Here is an 18,070-nt window from a genome sequence, read left to right as displayed (position 1 = left end):
TTATTTAACTATTGTGCAGAGGCTACAAAGTGACCAAAATGTGCAAGATAACCTCATGGTTTGTGAGTTTGGGGGAGTCTGAAATCACTTCTCATTTTCAAAAATTTAAAGATTTAATTTACTTAATCTTTACACAACATAGTTAACAATACTCTTTGAACCAGGACTGCTAGGAGTACAAATTCACACCTCTGTGTCCTCAAGTTACTACAAATGAGATGACTGGGCAGACCAGAGACTGACCACTACAACTGGTTTAATGTTGCCTTTAAACAGTTCCAAAAAATTGACCTGCCACCTATAGCATTGAAGATCAGGTAAATTCAAATGAAAAAATAGCAGAAATTATTATGACAACGATTAATCTATTTTTCCATAATTCAAAGCTAGCTTGACTTCAAAAGCTCCTACCCAAAGAATTACTACAGTTCTTTTATTCTTGCCTTATAGTTTTCTGAATTCAGCTAAGAATGCTATGTCTTCACCAGTATTTCTCTCTATTATACTCTCTCTATTACTCTGGTCCCTGCTAAATTTTATGGCTATGTTAAAATAAGATGATCAGAATCATTTGTTCTTGCCCAAGGTTGTGAACAGTACCATTTTCCATATTTCTGCAATTAAAATTCACTATAAAGCTGTGTCTTTAACAATACAGACATTAAGATTTCTCCTATATTTCATTTTGTTAAAAAAAATTTAATCACATATCTGGGCCTTAAAATGTTAATGAAATCTAGGAAGAAACTTAGGTTCTTCAAAATTAATTAGTAGGTCCTGTTACTTTAAGGGGGAAAAGGAACGTGCTTTGCTTTAGCTTCTCTATGTAAATAATACTTATTTACCAGGCTTGGAGATAACTAGCACAAGGGAAAAGAAAAGTTCATTTTTCTAGTTTTTAACTATTCACAGAGAAAAATAATATGTGCAAAGAAAATCTAACTCAGTGTCATTAGTTAGGTTTTTATACATACCAAGAACAAGGCCTGTTGCATATCGCATTTCAACTGCAGACTTGGCCTGTTCATTACTGGAAGAACTAATCTGTACCTGATTTCTGGCAAAAACAAAAAAGAAAATGGAATGATCAAACTAGAATTTCCTGCACAGTCTGTGAGAAACACAACACACTCACATCACTAAGTGGCGCATTGATGACAAACAATTTTCCTACAATCCAAGAAATAACCCAAGCAAAAGAAGAAACTGCCTGGCAAAAAGGCATTTCTCGCAATTCCCATTGGCCTGTGGTTTCTGAAGCCATCAGAAAAACTGACTCAGTTGAGCACTTCAACCATGTTGACAGACTGAATGGTGCCAGTCAACAGTTTACGTAGGAAATTTACAAGTGTTCTGCTTCTGCCTCACCCACTTAGATCACTTCAGGATGTGCAAAACCAAGACAAGAGGAAGGAAAGGGATTTCAAAACTACTATTAAAACAAGATTCCACACTATTTGACTCAATAAAAGTCATCAGTTGGAGAATAGGTGCTCTGTTAAAAAGAAAACTGGCATGCAAGCCTCAATGGCCATTTTCAAAGGAAATATGTTTTTCTAGCTGCAGGAAAAACTAGCAGGCATTTCAGACAATGTTTTGAGATTTCAAGTCAACATTTTCCCCTCACCATGATTTTGTAGTGCAATTATCAGAAAAATACACAGAATACCACACCTAGGATCTCCAGTCCTTGAGATCGGCCACACATGTGCTCTCTCCTTTAATTCATCTTCATAATCTGCAGGTACATCTCTTACCATTCCACTCAGATAAGGCCTTAAAGAAATAGAAAATATTCAGCTATGCTTGCCTAGGAACAGCCAATCTGAAATGGAAGGTTCAGCAACTTCATGCAAATGGATCTGCTGCCTGAATGCACACTGGACAGCAGAACCAGTTCTGAAAATACCACACAAATTTTCTAGAAATAACTCACTTTGTTAGCACTGTCAGGGCAGCTCTCTGCCTGGAGTGTGAATTCCCAAGCCTGATTTCCTGCAGCCTTTATCTAATGAGCCTGGTTAAGAGTCTTCAGAGCTAAAGAGCTTTTGACACTCACACTGCATTAACTGAAACAGATCTTGCTGCTCTTAATCCCCAGGAGCCAACAAAGTGTTCAACAGATTTTGGAACACAGCTATTGGGTGACTCTGGTGAAACAGCCAATTCAGATATGAAAAGCTTCTTTAATGAAAATCTACACTTCACTACTTATCTGATAGAATTTTAAATGGTGAGGTGACTTTTGATCAAGACAAAAGACAGGCAACACCATGAATAAAAATTCAGGAGCTAAAATTTGAGTCATCTACATAAGAAGTGAAATCATATGACTGAAACTTCAAGTAACTATAAAGATGCCAAATATTGTGTGGACATAAGGGAACTGTTCCTGAAAAGATCTGGGATAGTAGAATTTATAAGCTTTTCTTGACTTGCAAAATAACAACTCTTTAATGAGGACTTCAAGATATCATGACAAAATAGCGCAAAAAATGGTATTCAATGAAAAATAAAGTACCCAACAAATGCCAACAAAGTTATATATTTTCCAGAGCTGGACAGAACTGTGGAGTTCCTATTACGCAAACAAGAAAACCACCAAAGACTATGTAAACATGGGAAAAAATTATTTTACGTGAAAACAACCATAGCTCTGGCTATCTCTAATTTAAATAAAAGCCAATAATCAAAGGCAAAAGGATGCAAGCAGATTATTAAACATTCATCTGGCATCTTAGCAACCCAAAAGAACATGAAAGAAGAACGTTTACTCTCTTGGCATAATGTGATTTTTTTCATGATCAAGATCATGTTTATGACAACAATCAATCTGCTCCTTACAAGGCTGGTCACGCAAGACTGAAACAGTTAGGAAATAGAAAGCCAAGCCCCCAGCGTAATGAAAGGATGCAGGAAGGAAGCAAAGAAACAAACCTTGGGCTTTAAAAGGCAACCTTTTTTTAAAAAGCAGTCAGCTTAGCACAGCAGGCCCAGACATGTTGGCCCAATTCAATCAAGAAACTGCTTTTTCCTGTTTACAGGACAGACCTGAGACGTGGGGATGGACTAAAGTATTCCACTCCTAAGAATCAAAACATTTTGCAATTCTTCTCACTTCCCTATTACCATTTCTGTTTGTTGAAATATGCCACAGACCTCGTGCTGCCATCAAAACAGAAACCCTTCTGAAAAGTCCTGTTTTGAATATCTGCCTCTCCAAACTAATAAACCCCACATAAAAACCTAAGAACTTTAGTAGAGCAAATGAAAATATGCCCCCTTTTGAATTTAGTTTCCATGAATCATGAATCAAATGTGTTTGGGAAAAGACAACTTTGCCTGAAATGTAGAAAAAAACCTGCTAACTCTTCAGAAGGTGAGCTCTCCACTAAGAGATGTCTTTCTCCTTGAAGAGACTGAATGTAGTTCATAGGAGGTTAAGTGGAGCTCTTGCAAAGGAGAAGAAAGTACTAGACAAAAAAACACATTTAATAAAGAAATACTGAAAATTAATTTTCAATTTAAATTAATTAGTTGAAAATACACACAAAAAAACCCAAACAAAATGTACAAAATTAAGTTCAGGTAATTCAAGTGATGCTCCAGCAGCTTATTTTAAGAAGATGCACCAAATTGGCCAACAGCAAAGATAAGACTCTCATCTCTATTCTCTTTTAAAAGAAAACTTATATTAAAGCACTTTTAGAGGTCTCTCCAAATAGCCTAGTGATATATTAGTCACAGGTATTTATATAAGCACCATCCAGGTTTCTGGAATAACTAAAAAATAGTATACTAATATTCAACATTATGTCTACTGGTAGTTCAAACACCATACTTGCTGATATTTTATGTATATAATTCTGTATCAATTCTTTGAGAAACAAAGTAAACCCTCAAACATTATCAAATGGTTACTTTCATTTAAATATTAGACTCTGTGTCCAACTGCATTAGACAGCGGCAAAGAGCCACCTAACAAAAAGAGGACACATCCTTCTGGCTATGAATTTACACAGAAAATTAAACATTGCTGTTAGTTTCAAAAATATTTTGGTTGTCTTTGTTAGACACGAAGTTAAGCTAATATTTTTCTTTCTGAAAAGCTATAGAACAAGACCACTCTATCCTTAAACTTCCTTTGCTCATTTCTACCAATAATACACTACAGAATGGAACAAATTTTGAATTTTGCATTCTCTTCTCTGAATCTCAGCACAAAAGAGGCAATCTTGTTCCTCTCATCTATTTAACCGCTGTTTCCATTTGCTAGTCGTTTTCAGGAACACTGTATGAATAAATACATGCTTTTCAGAAGCACAACAGAACACACAGTCTGAAACTTTATAATAACCCATTTCTTAGAGTCTGCCTCTCCCAGATGCTTCCAGACATTTCATTTTTTCCACACACATAATTCCTTTTTGCTTACTTTTTTTTGAAGTCTGAGAGAAAATATCAAGAGCTATTTTTGGAGAAAAATTATTCTAACTCTATTGTCATTTGAAACTAGAAGAGAAATATGAGTTCACTGCATTCAAAAAATGCTTCTATAGTAGAAAAGCACTTCTCCTCCCCCCAGTTACTGATTTGCAGTACTATCCAGAAAATTACCCCTGTAAACAGTGACTCAAAAGATCATTTAACCCATCCACCAGCAACTAACAACAAAACATAATTGTAACATTTAACACTGTTCAGATTGGTACAATTTGTCTTTGTTTTTCCTAGAAGTGTTAATGCTAGAAAAAAAAGGAAGTGTTAAAAAGAAAGTGTTCTTTGCCTTACAAAGGAAGGACACTGGTGGCTCCTTCATTGAAGAAGTTGCAGGAAAATAATCCTGGCAACAGGCTTAACACAAATAAAAATATTTACAACACTTATGTTCCCAAGACCTGGAAAGGGAACAAATGAACACTTATGAAGTATAATTTGAAAATTATTTATAATAAACTTTACTGCTTTATTTAGCTGTATAAACAAATCAGTTTCATGTGTGGTATTGTTTCACACCACAACCCATTTTGAAAGCAACCAGGTCTTGCAATGGAATAACTGAAGGTGGCCAGAATGCCAAACCCTGAATGAATAGGAAGGCTATATTTTTTCCTTTTAAATGAGTAAGCTAGAAGGGAAAGATTAACAACTGATGTCAAAGTAACCAAACTCATGTATCAGTTAACAGAGTAAAGACTATTTAATACTGAACAGTACATAATATCAGTTTTCCTCCTGAATGATTTATGTAAGACACTCTTTTGTTTGGTTTGGGCTTTCATAAATGTTTATTCAACCTGTGTAGCTATTACAGAGATTAGCACCTATTAAAACCATCAGGATTTGGTTCAACTACACAGATGTTTAAAGTCTGTCATTTAGCAAGACACAGAGTAAAAAAGAGGCTTTTTTTAAAAAAATAGACTTACATTTTATACACATAGTCATATGTACCAAAATTTGAAGCTCAAACCAGTTTTGGAATCTGAACTGAAAATTGACTTGCTAAGTCTGTAATAGTTAACTATCACAGACAAAGGAAAGAGAGGCAACATTGGAATCCTAGTGCAGGGGTTTGCTCTCAAATATTAACAGGTTTTCAGGCAAACCACTCTTCATAAAAATGAACTGTGGACTGCTGCTTCTGGGGCAATTTCTCTAGTATCCTTGGTTTGCTATAACATATAAAATGCTTCTTAATATATGATATATAGTCTTAGGTACTGGCCCAATTTTTCAACACTTTTTCTGTAAATTATTGCAAAGTTCCTTTTTGTAAGTACAACAGTAAGTATAACAAACCTGCTTTCACATGGGGATCTTTTCTAATATTTAAAGAGAGCAAACCATGGCTGCCAACAAGCACTACAGATATAAAGGAGCAAATGGAATTAAGAATACCTTTCAGCGTAAGAACCCAGGGGAGATTTTCTGTCATAGGTGCTTTCATATCTAAATCTAGGGTCCATTTCTGCATTTGTATCAGGATCATAGTCCTCTCTGTAGTACCTCCTACCAAAATCACCATCTTCATCAAGTCTGTGATGTTTCCTAGTAGGAATTACAGATGGGCTAGCAAATATACGATGTCTTCGATTGGGAACATCCAAATCTTCATCAGGTCTTTTATTTAGTAGTCGACTTCTTAACTGAACTTCATTGTCTAACCTGTGGTACCTGTCTTCCTCCAGCCATCTCTTATTTAGCAGCTCTTCACAACCCTCTGTAGAAGTAAAGGCATCCTTCTTGGGAGGTTCTGCACTTGTATTACAGGGCTGTACTTCTGTATGTAGTTGTGGCTGGAGCCTGGTAACAGCAATAGGTGTTTTATTCCTGTGCATCTCATTCTGTTTAATAGAAAAATATTGAAAGAGCTGAATATAAACAAATCACATTAAGTAAAACTTTAGTTTTGTATTTCTTCAAATAAACCCTAAACAAAGAGAAAGGGGAGAGGTGAGCAAGGAACATAGTTCAAGAAGTGCTTAAAAGCTAGGGTTTTATTAATTTTTCCTGAGGAAAAAAAAAAAACTACTCTTCCTCTTATCTAATGTCTTTTAGAAGAATGGCTACCAATACTGGACAAGTCTTTTACAAACTCCAATCTGACCTTCAGTTTTTCAGGTGCAAAGAATTAAAAAAACACTTCAAACTTTACTTTATTAAGTGACTAGGTATCCTCACTCTATCCAGATTCAGGCAAGTCTGTAATACTTCTCAACCATGAGCACAACCTTTTAACATGAACATTTCTTAATCTATTTCTCTGCTCCTCAGGAAATGTCATAATGAGAAAGGATAGATTTAAAAAAACCCCTATGACACTCTGGACTAGTGTTCAATACACAGTCCTAACAATAACCATGGTTTTGGATAAATCCTGTCGTATTTCTGTGTACTAATCTTTCTCAAATCTTTCTTCTATGGAATAACAGTAACAGTAACTCATACTTCACAAAATTTAATGAAAAATAAATTTAGCATGTAAATGACACCAAACTGGGAAGAAGGATCAATACACTAGAGGGTATGACTGCCACTCAGAAGGGTCTTGACAAACTGGAGAAACATGCTGACAAAAATGCAAAGGCAAAACTCTGCATCTGAGACAGAACAGTGCCACACACCAGGACAGGCTGGGCACTGACCACCTAGAGAGCAGTTCTGCAGAAAAAGGCCTGGGTTAGTGGTGGACAAGGAGCTGAACACGAGGCAGCAGAGCACTCTTGCAGTTGATGACTGCCAGCGACGCCCTGGGCTGCTGTATCTGTGCAGGTCAAGTTAAATGATCCTTCTCCTCTGCTCAGTATTTATTCAGTACTTAAGTTCTGGTGTAGTGTGTCCAGTCTCTGTCTCCCCTCCCAACAGATACTGATGAACTGGAGAAAGTGCAGAAGGTGGCTACTGAGATGGTTAAGGTATTTGAGCTCTTAAAGGAGAAGCTGACAGAGCTGCGTTTATTCAGCCTGGAAAATGATTAAGGAGGATGTGTATGGGGCAGGAGGAACTAATAATTGCAGGCCCTATGGAACAAGTGGTCAGAGAGACACCAGTATTCATAGTTTTCAAAGAACCAACAGTCACAAGTTGCAGCAAAGGAAATTCCAGTGGGATACAGAGGAACAGAAGTTCAGATCAAGCAATTAAAGCAGTGGAACAGGTTGCCCAGAGGACTGTGGATTTTCCATCCTTTAAAAACTCCACCAAATGAAGCTTGACCAACCTACTCTAAACTGTGAAATTAACTCTACTCTAAGCAGTGTTTTTCCTATGACTATCTAAACTATTGGATCAAACTTTGGAGGTCACATGTAATTTGACTCTCACTCCCTTAAATTAACACCCTTCAGAGATGGCATAATTTTAACAAATCCTGACCAGTTTTTTTCCAGTTTGTTCTTTTCTGACACCAAAATTGTTTCTACACAAGAATAATAAAAATACAACTTAAAGGTCCAATTGGATGACAAATAATGCAAAAAGAAAAACCTTTGAGTCCCTAAAAAGATTTCATTATGTAAGTCAGTGTAGGAAACCTAAGTGTCCAAACATGTAGAAAAAATTTACAGATTTATAGACACAGTTGCACAAAAACAAGCTGCATTTTTGCCAGTGTTTCCTAGGGATCACTGCTGTGTAGCACTCCAAGTCCTGAAGAAGGCAGTAAGAATGAGATACTGAATTCCAACATCTAAAGGAAGCCTGAATGCTGCCACAGATTAAAATAGTTTTCAACTATATGACACTCCAATGCACTTGAAGGAAAATATGTTTCTCATAAAAAAACCAATCTTTCTAGAGACAGACAAGAAACATTCTTCTAAACAGAAATTACAGATACAGGGGGATTGGCACTTGCCAACTGCTGAAAAGGAAGCATTAAACTTCCAGTTGTTTTGGGTACAAATACAAGGTCCTTCATAGAATGACCTAGCTCCACACTACTGTATCCTTTAGAATTTCAATATTAAAAAGAAGTGGAAGGACTTCTTAAATCAAACTCAGTAGATGAAAGTTCCAAATTATTACAGTCCATCACTAAACTGAGGCAAAAATATTTTAAAAAGAAAATTTATCTACATAAGATTTTACAGTTAAAAATATTTTACAGATCAATATATTGCTTCCAGATTACTAAAACAAAGGGTCTCACAACAATGCTAATCAGATCTAAAAATCCTATTGGCTGATGCACTAGTTTTAGTTGGGACAGATTTCTCCATAGTAGCTTGCGCAAGGCTATGTGTTAGATTTGTGATGAAAACAGTGTTGATAACACAAGGATAATTTAATTCCTACTGCAAAGTACTAGCACAGTGTCAAGGGCTTTTCTGCTTCTTACACTGCCCCACCAGCAAGGAGGCTGCAAGTACATGGGACATTGGGAGGGGACACAACCAGGACACATGATCCCAACTGACCAAAGGGATATTCCACACTATAGGAGGTCATATAAAGCTGGGGAAAAGAGAAGGAAGGGAGGAACATTCAGACTGATAGCATTTGTCTTCCCAAGTCACCATTACATGTGATGGAGCCTGACTTTTGTGGGGATGGCTGAACACCTGCCTGTGGGAAGTGGTGATTTAATTCCTTGTTTTGCTTTGCTTGTGTGAGCAGCTTTTGCTTTACCCATTAAACTGTCTTTAACTCAACCTACAATCTTTCTCACTTTCACCCTTCTGATTCTTTCCCAGATCCAACAGAGGTGAGTGTGTGTGTGTGTTCCCAGCTGCTTACTGATATACAAATCAAAGGCCTCAGCTCAGAACAGGATTTCAATTATATGTGTGTCTAGCTCACTTTCAGGATTTTTTGGTTTTTATTCACAAACATTAAAATTAAAGGATTTTTTGGTTTTTATTCACAAACGCACAGCACCATGTTCTGGACAGCTGCCTACACTTGCCTGGCTTTCTGCATGACAGAGGGGAAAAGCATCTACAAATAAAAGCTAAGGAACACTATGTGGAGTTTGACATTTTTTTCAAACAGACAGCTTTTCTGAATACCACTTTTATCACCAAGAACAACCGAGAGATTTGCTTCAGACACACAGAAGAATGAAAGCATCCTTCTACCAGACAGACATGACAGAAGCAGGAATCAAGAACTGAAATGTATGAGTCATAACCAAGACTTGCTTAGAAGCATTAATAAAATTGTGGCCTAATTGTATATTATTTGTTTATTTTGTCTTACTTTGTATGTCTGAATCAATGACAGGACTGTAAAACTCCATTACCTCTCTGTTTTTCTTTCCTAATTTCCTTAGCCTTTCATTCCATTCTTCTTTATCCCTGAGATATTGATTGTACTCCTTGTTTCTTTCAAGCCGTAATTTCTCCTAAAATAGGCATTGAAAAAGGAATCATAATTTTGCATTTTTAGTAGCTTTTAATTTCATAGAATTGCAGTATTAAATGAATACGTGCAAACTGTGTGTTTGCCCCCCACCCCTTCACATTCCTTATGATGTACAAATAAGGCCTGAATTGCTTTGAGGTTTTAGTTAATTTTCTCTTAGCATGGCATTTTCTCTTAATCTGAAACCTGTAAGTAGAAGTCAGCTTCTTGGGCATGAAGTCTAGTCTCCAGAGACACTGCTGTATTTCAAGGTCCCTCTTAAAACCAGGTATGTTTCCTCCTGCTAAGCCTATTCCAAAATTTGCCAAAGCCTCTCACCCACAATTAGGAATCACCTTCTGATTTCCAATCTAATGTATTTACAGCTGATTTTCAAACATATGATTTATTTCTTTGTGTTAAGTTTAGTGGTGACTTGCCCCATTCACAATTAAAACAGGATAGCAAATGCAAGTATAGACAAGATGTATCAATTACAGCTTAGGGTATTATAATTTGAATTGTCAAGTTCAAACAAGCAGTTAAACCGACTGCAAAAAGTCAAAAGTGCAAAGAATGCAAGGAAAACCAAAAAAACCAGGATCTAAGCTTGTTGTCCTAGCTGTTTGTGCAAGGTGATAACATTTATAACCAGCTTTCTCAGGTCTAAAAATATCCATTAATTATACATCAATAGCCTAATAATGTAATAGGAAATACAAAGGTCTCCAGATAAAGCAAACTCTAATTTGCATGACTTCTTTATATTAGTCCCTTATGTTTAGAGCACGGGGCATCTCTTATACTACCTCATTCCAACAAGCATATAAAGGAAAAAAAGAGAATCATACTAAAGTATTATGAATCAGGCTCTTTTCCACTACAGCATTTTCCAATAAAAAAGTAAAAGTACTAAAAAAATCTGAACATTACACATCCATTTAGTTTCTCATGAACAAATTTCAAACAGAAACAATTTACACCTCAATCCCCATGTAAATACCAGATTACTACAAATTTTGCAGATTAGACTAATGCTCTCCAAAATCATTTTCAGGTTTTTGCGGTTTTTTCCAAAATGTGTGTCTATAGATTTTCTAATAGTGACAATATAAAACACGCAGACAGTCGTGAAAGCTGCCTGAGAGGCATTTTCCAAAGGTGAGAAACCAGCATTGTCTTTAATAGGTGGCAAAACATCCAGCAGAAAATTCAATATGCTGTATGACTGCGCATTTGACCTAATAAAGGAAACTAATATGCAAATGTTAACCTCTCATTACTCTGCCCAGAGGCCAACTGATTAACAGGGCACAGTGCGACATCTTCTGGCAGCTTTTAGGTTCTGCAACGGGAACAAATTGGTAAAAAAGATACAACACACCTGTGCAGAGCTGATATGATATAAACCCACCAATGATAAGACATGTTTCTAGTACAAATAATTAATCCACAAAATTAATCAAACATACTTTATTTTTCACTGTTACAGCACGCCTACTTGCAAGGGTTAATACAAAGTTCGTGAGAACTTGAAGCTAACATAAACTCAGTGCAAGTGCATGCTGCCCCTGAGGAGTCCTTTGTCCTTTGTGGTTGTTTCATTCTTGCTGCCTCCTTTTTATACTTATATAACTTGGAGTTTGGGGCTTTTTCATAAAAGCAATTTTCACTGATTTGAGTTCTCACCTGGCTCCTCCTATGGCACAAGAGGGACAGACAGTTTAAGCACAAGGGCAAGGCAAACCAACCCCATAGCAGAAGTCTTGCACCAGATTGCAGTGACAGCATAGCCCCAAACACAGATCAAGAGTGCAACTTCAAGGCAAAAGTTAAAAACAAAATCAAAACCAAAACCCCCAAGAGTGCAAATGTCTGGTCCTCCTCCAGCAACAGAGTTCATCTTTTTGCCTTGAATCTGCTGTGCTTTGACCAATTTTAACAACCAACCAGTGGTTTTTATGGAGTGAGCAAAAATATCAATAAAATACAAAGTTTTTGCTGATTCAACTTCATGGATCAATTTACAAGCAAACACAAGAAAGGAACTGGGAATATAAGGCCAACAGCATGAGGGCAGGAGGAAAGCTGACCCCTCTAAGACTGATTTGGGCTTTCACAGAATGACACCATACATCAGAGGAAAGAATCAGACATTAAGAAAATCCACATATGCATGTTGCATTTTCGTGTTTGAATCTCCATGAACCTCTGAGATCAGGGAGACTTTTGTGGCTGGTATCCTTCCCCAACAAATGAAAACAAGATCATAAACTGGTAAGAAACATCAGGGAGATTGAAGGGGCTAAACAAGAGAATGCATACTCCTTTCAAAAAATAAATTAGCATGTGTACTCTCAGAGAAAGACTGGAAATTGGGAAGATTCCTATGTTAACAGCATGAAATATGTGAAATACCAGATCAGCTTTTATTTAGATTCCTGGATTCACCTGTTAAAAAAAATTGCTTGAGGATAAGCAGGTAGGTTAAGTGTACACAAAAGATATCAAAGCAAATTGTGTTCAGCAGAGAGCCCACTTCCTTCAGTGCTGATAGGAACTGATGCAAGTATTTTTAAAACCATACCCAGGCTGCAGTAAGAAGAGTAATAAATTAGAAAAGTATGTACAATTTTAAGACAAACAGTATTCTTTATCAGATCAACATTAACTGCTGAACAAAACCCAGCACTCTGATTGTTGAACAGACTAAGTACTGCAGGTTTGTGGATCAGAGGTAGCAAACCTCAAACTAGTATCAGTATAGAATTATATCTATATAATACAAAATAAATATCTAAATCTCAAGTATACAGGTAACCCAGGATTAAAAATAAAAAAAAAAATAAAAATTGAAAGACCTAACTTTTCTGAAAATTATTACTAATTATCACCTCCAAAAACATTCATTTGTGTGTGAAAAAATATAATAAAACCCAACAAAAAAATTAAGTGGAAGTGCTTTTTCCCTAACAGTTTCAACACCCAGGTTCATTTCCAAATTATACTCCATTTACTTAACTTCCTTCATATATTTACCTTAGCAGATCTTCGCTCATCAATAGGAAGAGATAATCCCTGAGTATATGGATCTACTTCACCAGTAGTCAGATAATTTTTCTACATTTAAAAAAAAAATTAAAACCATTCAATACATTTTAAAATACAAATTAAAACCATTCAATACTCACTAAAGAGTTGTTAGGAATTATATTTTCTGAAAATAATTGGAGCAATTTAATGAAATAAAGACTGAAGACAATCTTCAAACTTTGAAAACACAGGATGTTTTTGAAACACATGAATGAAGCGAAGGAGTGCAGGAAGTAAATGTCTTTGTTAAGTTTTAAGCTTGAGTTTGAAAGTGTTTGTCACTTCTTCCATGTTACACTATTTCCAGGGCTATGCAAGTTAGTCTCTATATTAAAAACACCCTATTTTTATTAAAAGAAACCCTACTCAGTTCTTCTGTTGCACAAGCACAAGCATCTGTACATACAAGGAATTTTCCAAGACATTTCCTTATTTAAGAGGAAAAATTGTTTTTTCTAACTGCAGAAAACATGTATGCCTACCTCTTTTTTAACAGATGGCATTCATGCTAACAGTAGCACATCTCTTTATCTCAACAGTGTTTTCTATACCAGCAATCCCCCAATGTTTCAGCATAATGACCCATCACCAAATCTTGTAATTCCTCATGGACCATCAGTCACTTTCAGAACAGAAAAACCCAAAGGCTGCTGCTCCATATAAATCCCTGTGCTGCACCTTGGGAACTGGACTGTGCAGCAAGTCAAAGTACCTGCTTTTCAAACCAAACACCAGTGCTGGAGCAGGTCCTTGCATTTCAGGTCTAGTGGCTTCTCATACATCACTTCTTTACTAAAAGCATCCCCAGGCCACTCTCAGTCAATCACTGTTTTATAAATCTGATTATCCTTAATAAAAAGATTATCTATTTGTGTGCAATGGGCTGAAGAGGGGAAGGGGTGAGATACAGTATTTCATGAGTACTGTTTCCTTTTGCTAGCTATGATGCAATGTAGCCTAAAAGCTTAGAGGAATAACAAGAAGTAAGAGCTCTACCTGCTCCAATACAAACCCATATCATTATAAATTATATTTCAAACTCGCCATTAAAAGATTTAAGGGATTTAATAACCATGCAAATATTCAAGCACCAAGACAACTAGATTCATATGGAAAACCAAGTTATTTCTACTAGAAAAAGCAAATAAATTGTAATCCTCATTATTAAGTAATTCTTTACCTGCATTTTGAAGACATCTCTAGAGATTACCTCTGATCTTAAAAACATATTTTCCAAAATCAGAACCTGATATGGAAGCTGCATTTTTCTAGATAAGTAAGACTAAGCAAGTTATTAACAAAAAAAAAAAAAAAAAAAAAAAAAAATCACTGTGAGAACTGCTAAAAGTTCCACCATCTCTTTAGGTGGGAGCAAGAAATTAGAGATTGTTATCTTAGTTCTTCCTCTGTCCTTACAAGCTTAATATAACTAATATGTACTGGACCAAATACACAAACAAACAAAAAGCCTTGCAAACCTAAACTTGTAAAACTGAAGTTCAGTTGAGAATAAAACACTAGAAGTTAATGTAAAAATTGTATTATTTGGTTACTTTGGTGATAATTATGAAACATTCAGTTTTAACACAATAGTTTAACTTTGAAAATAATCTGGAGTTTTAAATTAATCAAGAAGCAAAAATTATAAAAGGATAATTTTGATTAGAGGTTAAGAAGACAGTTTATTCTGCTGTTGCTATTGTTATTAAAGAATTCTAGTGCATGCTAATATACCCAAATTGTATCATGTGCATGTTATTCAAAGCCCCAGAAAAAGAAGCAGATTGTGTTTCTACCACATTACCTCCAGGTCCTTTACCAAAGTTGCTCAGTCTGAGCAATCTGGATGGACAGCATTAAATTTGAAAATTATAGACACATGAAAGTATAAAAGTATTTTTAAAATTTAAGATTAATTAAACAAAGGTTGCAAAAATAACACCAGAAGTGTTATTTTTTCCTCATAATACTTGTTTGTATTTTTGAATTCTGGACAGTAAGTACTAAATCACTGGCTCTACTTCTTCCCTAAGCACCACTGATGAGATTTCAAAAAGTCAGGGTAGAAAAAAGCCCTGACTCTAGTTGTGATTACATGTTATAATATTTATATAGGTAACTATTTTATTCCTGCTTTATAAAGTACATATGCTAAGAAAAAAAAATCTGAACCCTTAATACCTACATAACTGATAATTCTTGAAGCAAATGTCTACTAAAATAAAAACTATTGTAGAGCCAGCATTAGACAGCAACAATGGCAACTGGAAAGGAAAAAGGAAATCAACAAGTGTTTTAAAAACTTAATAAAGGAAAATAATATATACAAGTAATAATTTTGCACAAAGCAAGCAATGCTGTTAGTCACAACTAATCACTACAGCATGCATAAATGCACAAAGCACAAAAAAAGGTAATGATTTTTTGAATTCCAAGAGCATACAGCTTTCAAACAAAGCAAAAGGCAACTAATTTGAAAGAAAAAAAATAATATTGAAGGCACCCTACCTTTCTTTTTGCCTGTGAAATACCCTAAAAATCAGGGAAAAGATACTATTCAAAAAGAGACTTTGACTGAAAATTATTTGACTTTTAAAAAATATTTCCTTTCTTAAAGCAAATCTATTCTTTCATTCTAAGAACTAAAGACACAGGTAAACAGCATTTTCATAATACACAAATTATTTGATTCCTTATTTTTTTCCGTCTCATGAAGAGCAGCTACAGAATATTCCCAAGATGATTACATTTCACACACATCACTTCAATTTTAAATTTACTGTGACATGTAGTAAATCATGTTAAGCAGAACATCAAAGGTTTTTTCTTTCTAAAATTGAAAAGAAGCTGTCAAATGGAGTCACACTAAATATAGGGATATTCTTACCCCAATTACAGACCACAGAACACATAAGTACTTCAGAAAGTGACAGATTTTAAATTCTTAAGAAAAAAAACTAAGGAAGAAGCAAAACCAAATAAATAAAGTATTCAGAATGAAGCGCACTAAGTAATATGTAGTCTCATGGCATCTGTAGAAACCTAAAATATATAAACTTTCCTAGAGGTACCATTTTGAAATTACTTTTACCCAAGTCTTCAAAATCAGTCATTGTTCATAATGAATGCCTGCTTAAAAAAAATCTACAGATATTTAATTGAATGAAAATCAATAATGAGAGAATCATTTTAAGAGACTCACTAAAGTCAAGCAGCCAGACTAGCAGCTTTACCTGAGAAAGATATCGTCTATAATCTTGTCGAAGCTCCTCTTTGAGTTTATGTTTTTTTCGTTCATATTCTTCTCCAAGAGGTAAACTCAAGCCATAGTCACCTGCAAAATTAACACCATTAAATATCATTATTACAATTTTGCATCAACACAAAGCAAAACCTACATCTGGATTTTTATTAGACACAAGCAATAAAAAAAAAAAAATTAACTGTGCAACCAGAAATTACACAATAGCTGTTAAAAAAGCACCTCTGTATGAGTAGTTGGGTGAAAAGCATAGAAAAATAGCCTAGTATTTGGATATTAGTTTTCCTCTCATTCTTCAACATTTTCTTCCCAATACAAAAAAAAACCCCAAAAACAAAAACAACATAAGCTGAATTTATTTGAATATTGTACATATTTCTTTAGTCAGGAGTCAGCCTGATGTTCTGCAGAACCAAAGGACCCAATACCTGATTAAACATCTCCTATGCTATTCTGAAACAGACTGAGACCAACTATTAATCAAAATCTGCGTGGAAATTTCTCCTCCAACCTCAAAGTTACTATTTGCCTAATTTTGCACATGAGATAAGTGTGACCTCCATTAAAAAATATTGTACCATTTCAAACTTCAGAAAAGAAGTAAGTATAAAGAGGACTAGAATTCAGAAGAATGGTTTGTTTCAGCTACTTGCTCTTGCTTTTTATTTTCATATGAATTATTGTTGAATTAATTATAGAAAACCAAGAAAAAGATCAAAAGCAACTAACAAGTTGGAGGAAAGATTCATTCAGTAATTTCATAGATGCCACTGAAATTCAGTAACAAAAAAAAAAAGAGAAAATGAATGAGAATCCAGTGCTTTGATTCAAATACATGAAGTATTCAAACAAAAGATGGTTTAAAAATAATTTTTTTACAGAGGGCTTTTTTTGGCCACCAGAAAAGCACTGAGATAACAATTATGGGCAGAGATCTGGAGGACATTTGAAAAATATGCATTTCAAAAAATTACTCTAGGAGAGCCCAGCAGAGCACAATTACTCCAATTAACATAAATTCAACCTAATTTTATGCAAAATTTGTCTGAATTCTTCTGACAGTATAAGAGATTCACTTTCTTTGTAATTGTTTTTCTACTTTTGTTTACTCTGTATTTGCTGTATTTGCTGTATTTGCCATTTCACGTTCTATTAACCACATATAATCACACTGACAATGATTTGATTTTAATGTTAAGATTTTAAATGCATTTTTACATAAACCTTTCCACATATGTAATGCTGAGAAACAACTGCAGCTTCATTCAATCTGAATCTCAACATTACTGCTAGAACTATCGAATATACTTAGTAGATACTTATTCAAGTGCTGCCCTCTAGGCAAGTTTATCCATTATGACTTCTGGCAGCAAGTAATATTTGATTATCATTTCAAATATTTTTCTGTGAAATTTTACTCTGAAGGTCTTTGAGGGGCTTGCCTTGCTGATGGCTGCAAGTTCTATTTATACAACATCTCTATAAAAACCATGCTGTTACTTATGCAGCTGCGATCAGTTCAGACCCACAGATTCACAAGCTCAGGCTTCACCTCCCACTGGAAGCTGAAGAATTACACCAGAGTTATAGTAGGCACTGTATGGAAATGAATGAGGTACAAACCCAAAGTGTCTACACATGAAAGAAAAGTTACCTATCGACAAGAAATAGGACACAGAAAAGCTCTAAAGCTCTTGGGAAAAATCTGAGCTACACAAGTGTAGTTAAAGAAAAACAGTAGTGCCTACAGAAGGGAGATGGTAGGACAAGCAAGGAAAGGTGGTACACTGCAGGAACATCAAAACAGAGAAAGGACCACTACCACACATTTTCAATCAAACATCACAAAGAAAAAAGGGACAATATATA

General features: G+C 35.2%; 1 protein-coding gene across 16 annotated transcripts in view; it reads right to left on the bottom strand.

Annotated features, from left to right (window-relative positions):
- Positions 1 to 18,070, bottom strand: part of CSPP1 (centrosome and spindle pole associated protein 1) — a 60,239-nt gene that overhangs the window by 35,197 nt on the left and 6,972 nt on the right. For 7 of the 16 annotated variants that reach the window (XM_085052974.1, XM_085052973.1, XM_085052975.1 and 4 more), the window contains 7 exons: positions 16,173 to 16,273; positions 15,448 to 15,471; positions 12,886 to 12,966; positions 9,746 to 9,847; positions 5,902 to 6,347; positions 1,675 to 1,776; positions 975 to 1,057 (listed from right to left, as the gene is read on the bottom strand). In XM_085052974.1, the coding sequence (XP_084909100.1) occupies positions 975 to 1,057; positions 1,675 to 1,776; positions 5,902 to 6,347; positions 9,746 to 9,847; positions 12,886 to 12,966; positions 15,448 to 15,471; positions 16,173 to 16,273 (939 nt within the window). The remainder of the gene's footprint in view (positions 1 to 974; positions 1,058 to 1,674; positions 1,777 to 5,901; positions 6,348 to 9,745; positions 9,848 to 12,885; positions 12,967 to 15,447; positions 15,472 to 16,172; positions 16,274 to 18,070) is intronic. The other 9 variants (XM_085052980.1, XM_085052983.1, XM_085052984.1 and 6 more) reach the window with 9 other exon arrangements.

This window comes from Lichenostomus cassidix, chromosome 2 (assembly GCF_008360975.1).
Source record: "Lichenostomus cassidix isolate B80296 chromosome 2, HeHo_3.0, whole genome shotgun sequence".
In the NCBI taxonomy this organism is placed as follows: Eukaryota; Metazoa; Chordata; class Aves; order Passeriformes; family Meliphagidae; genus Lichenostomus; species Lichenostomus cassidix.
This window is presented reverse-complemented; position numbering and strand designations above follow the sequence as displayed.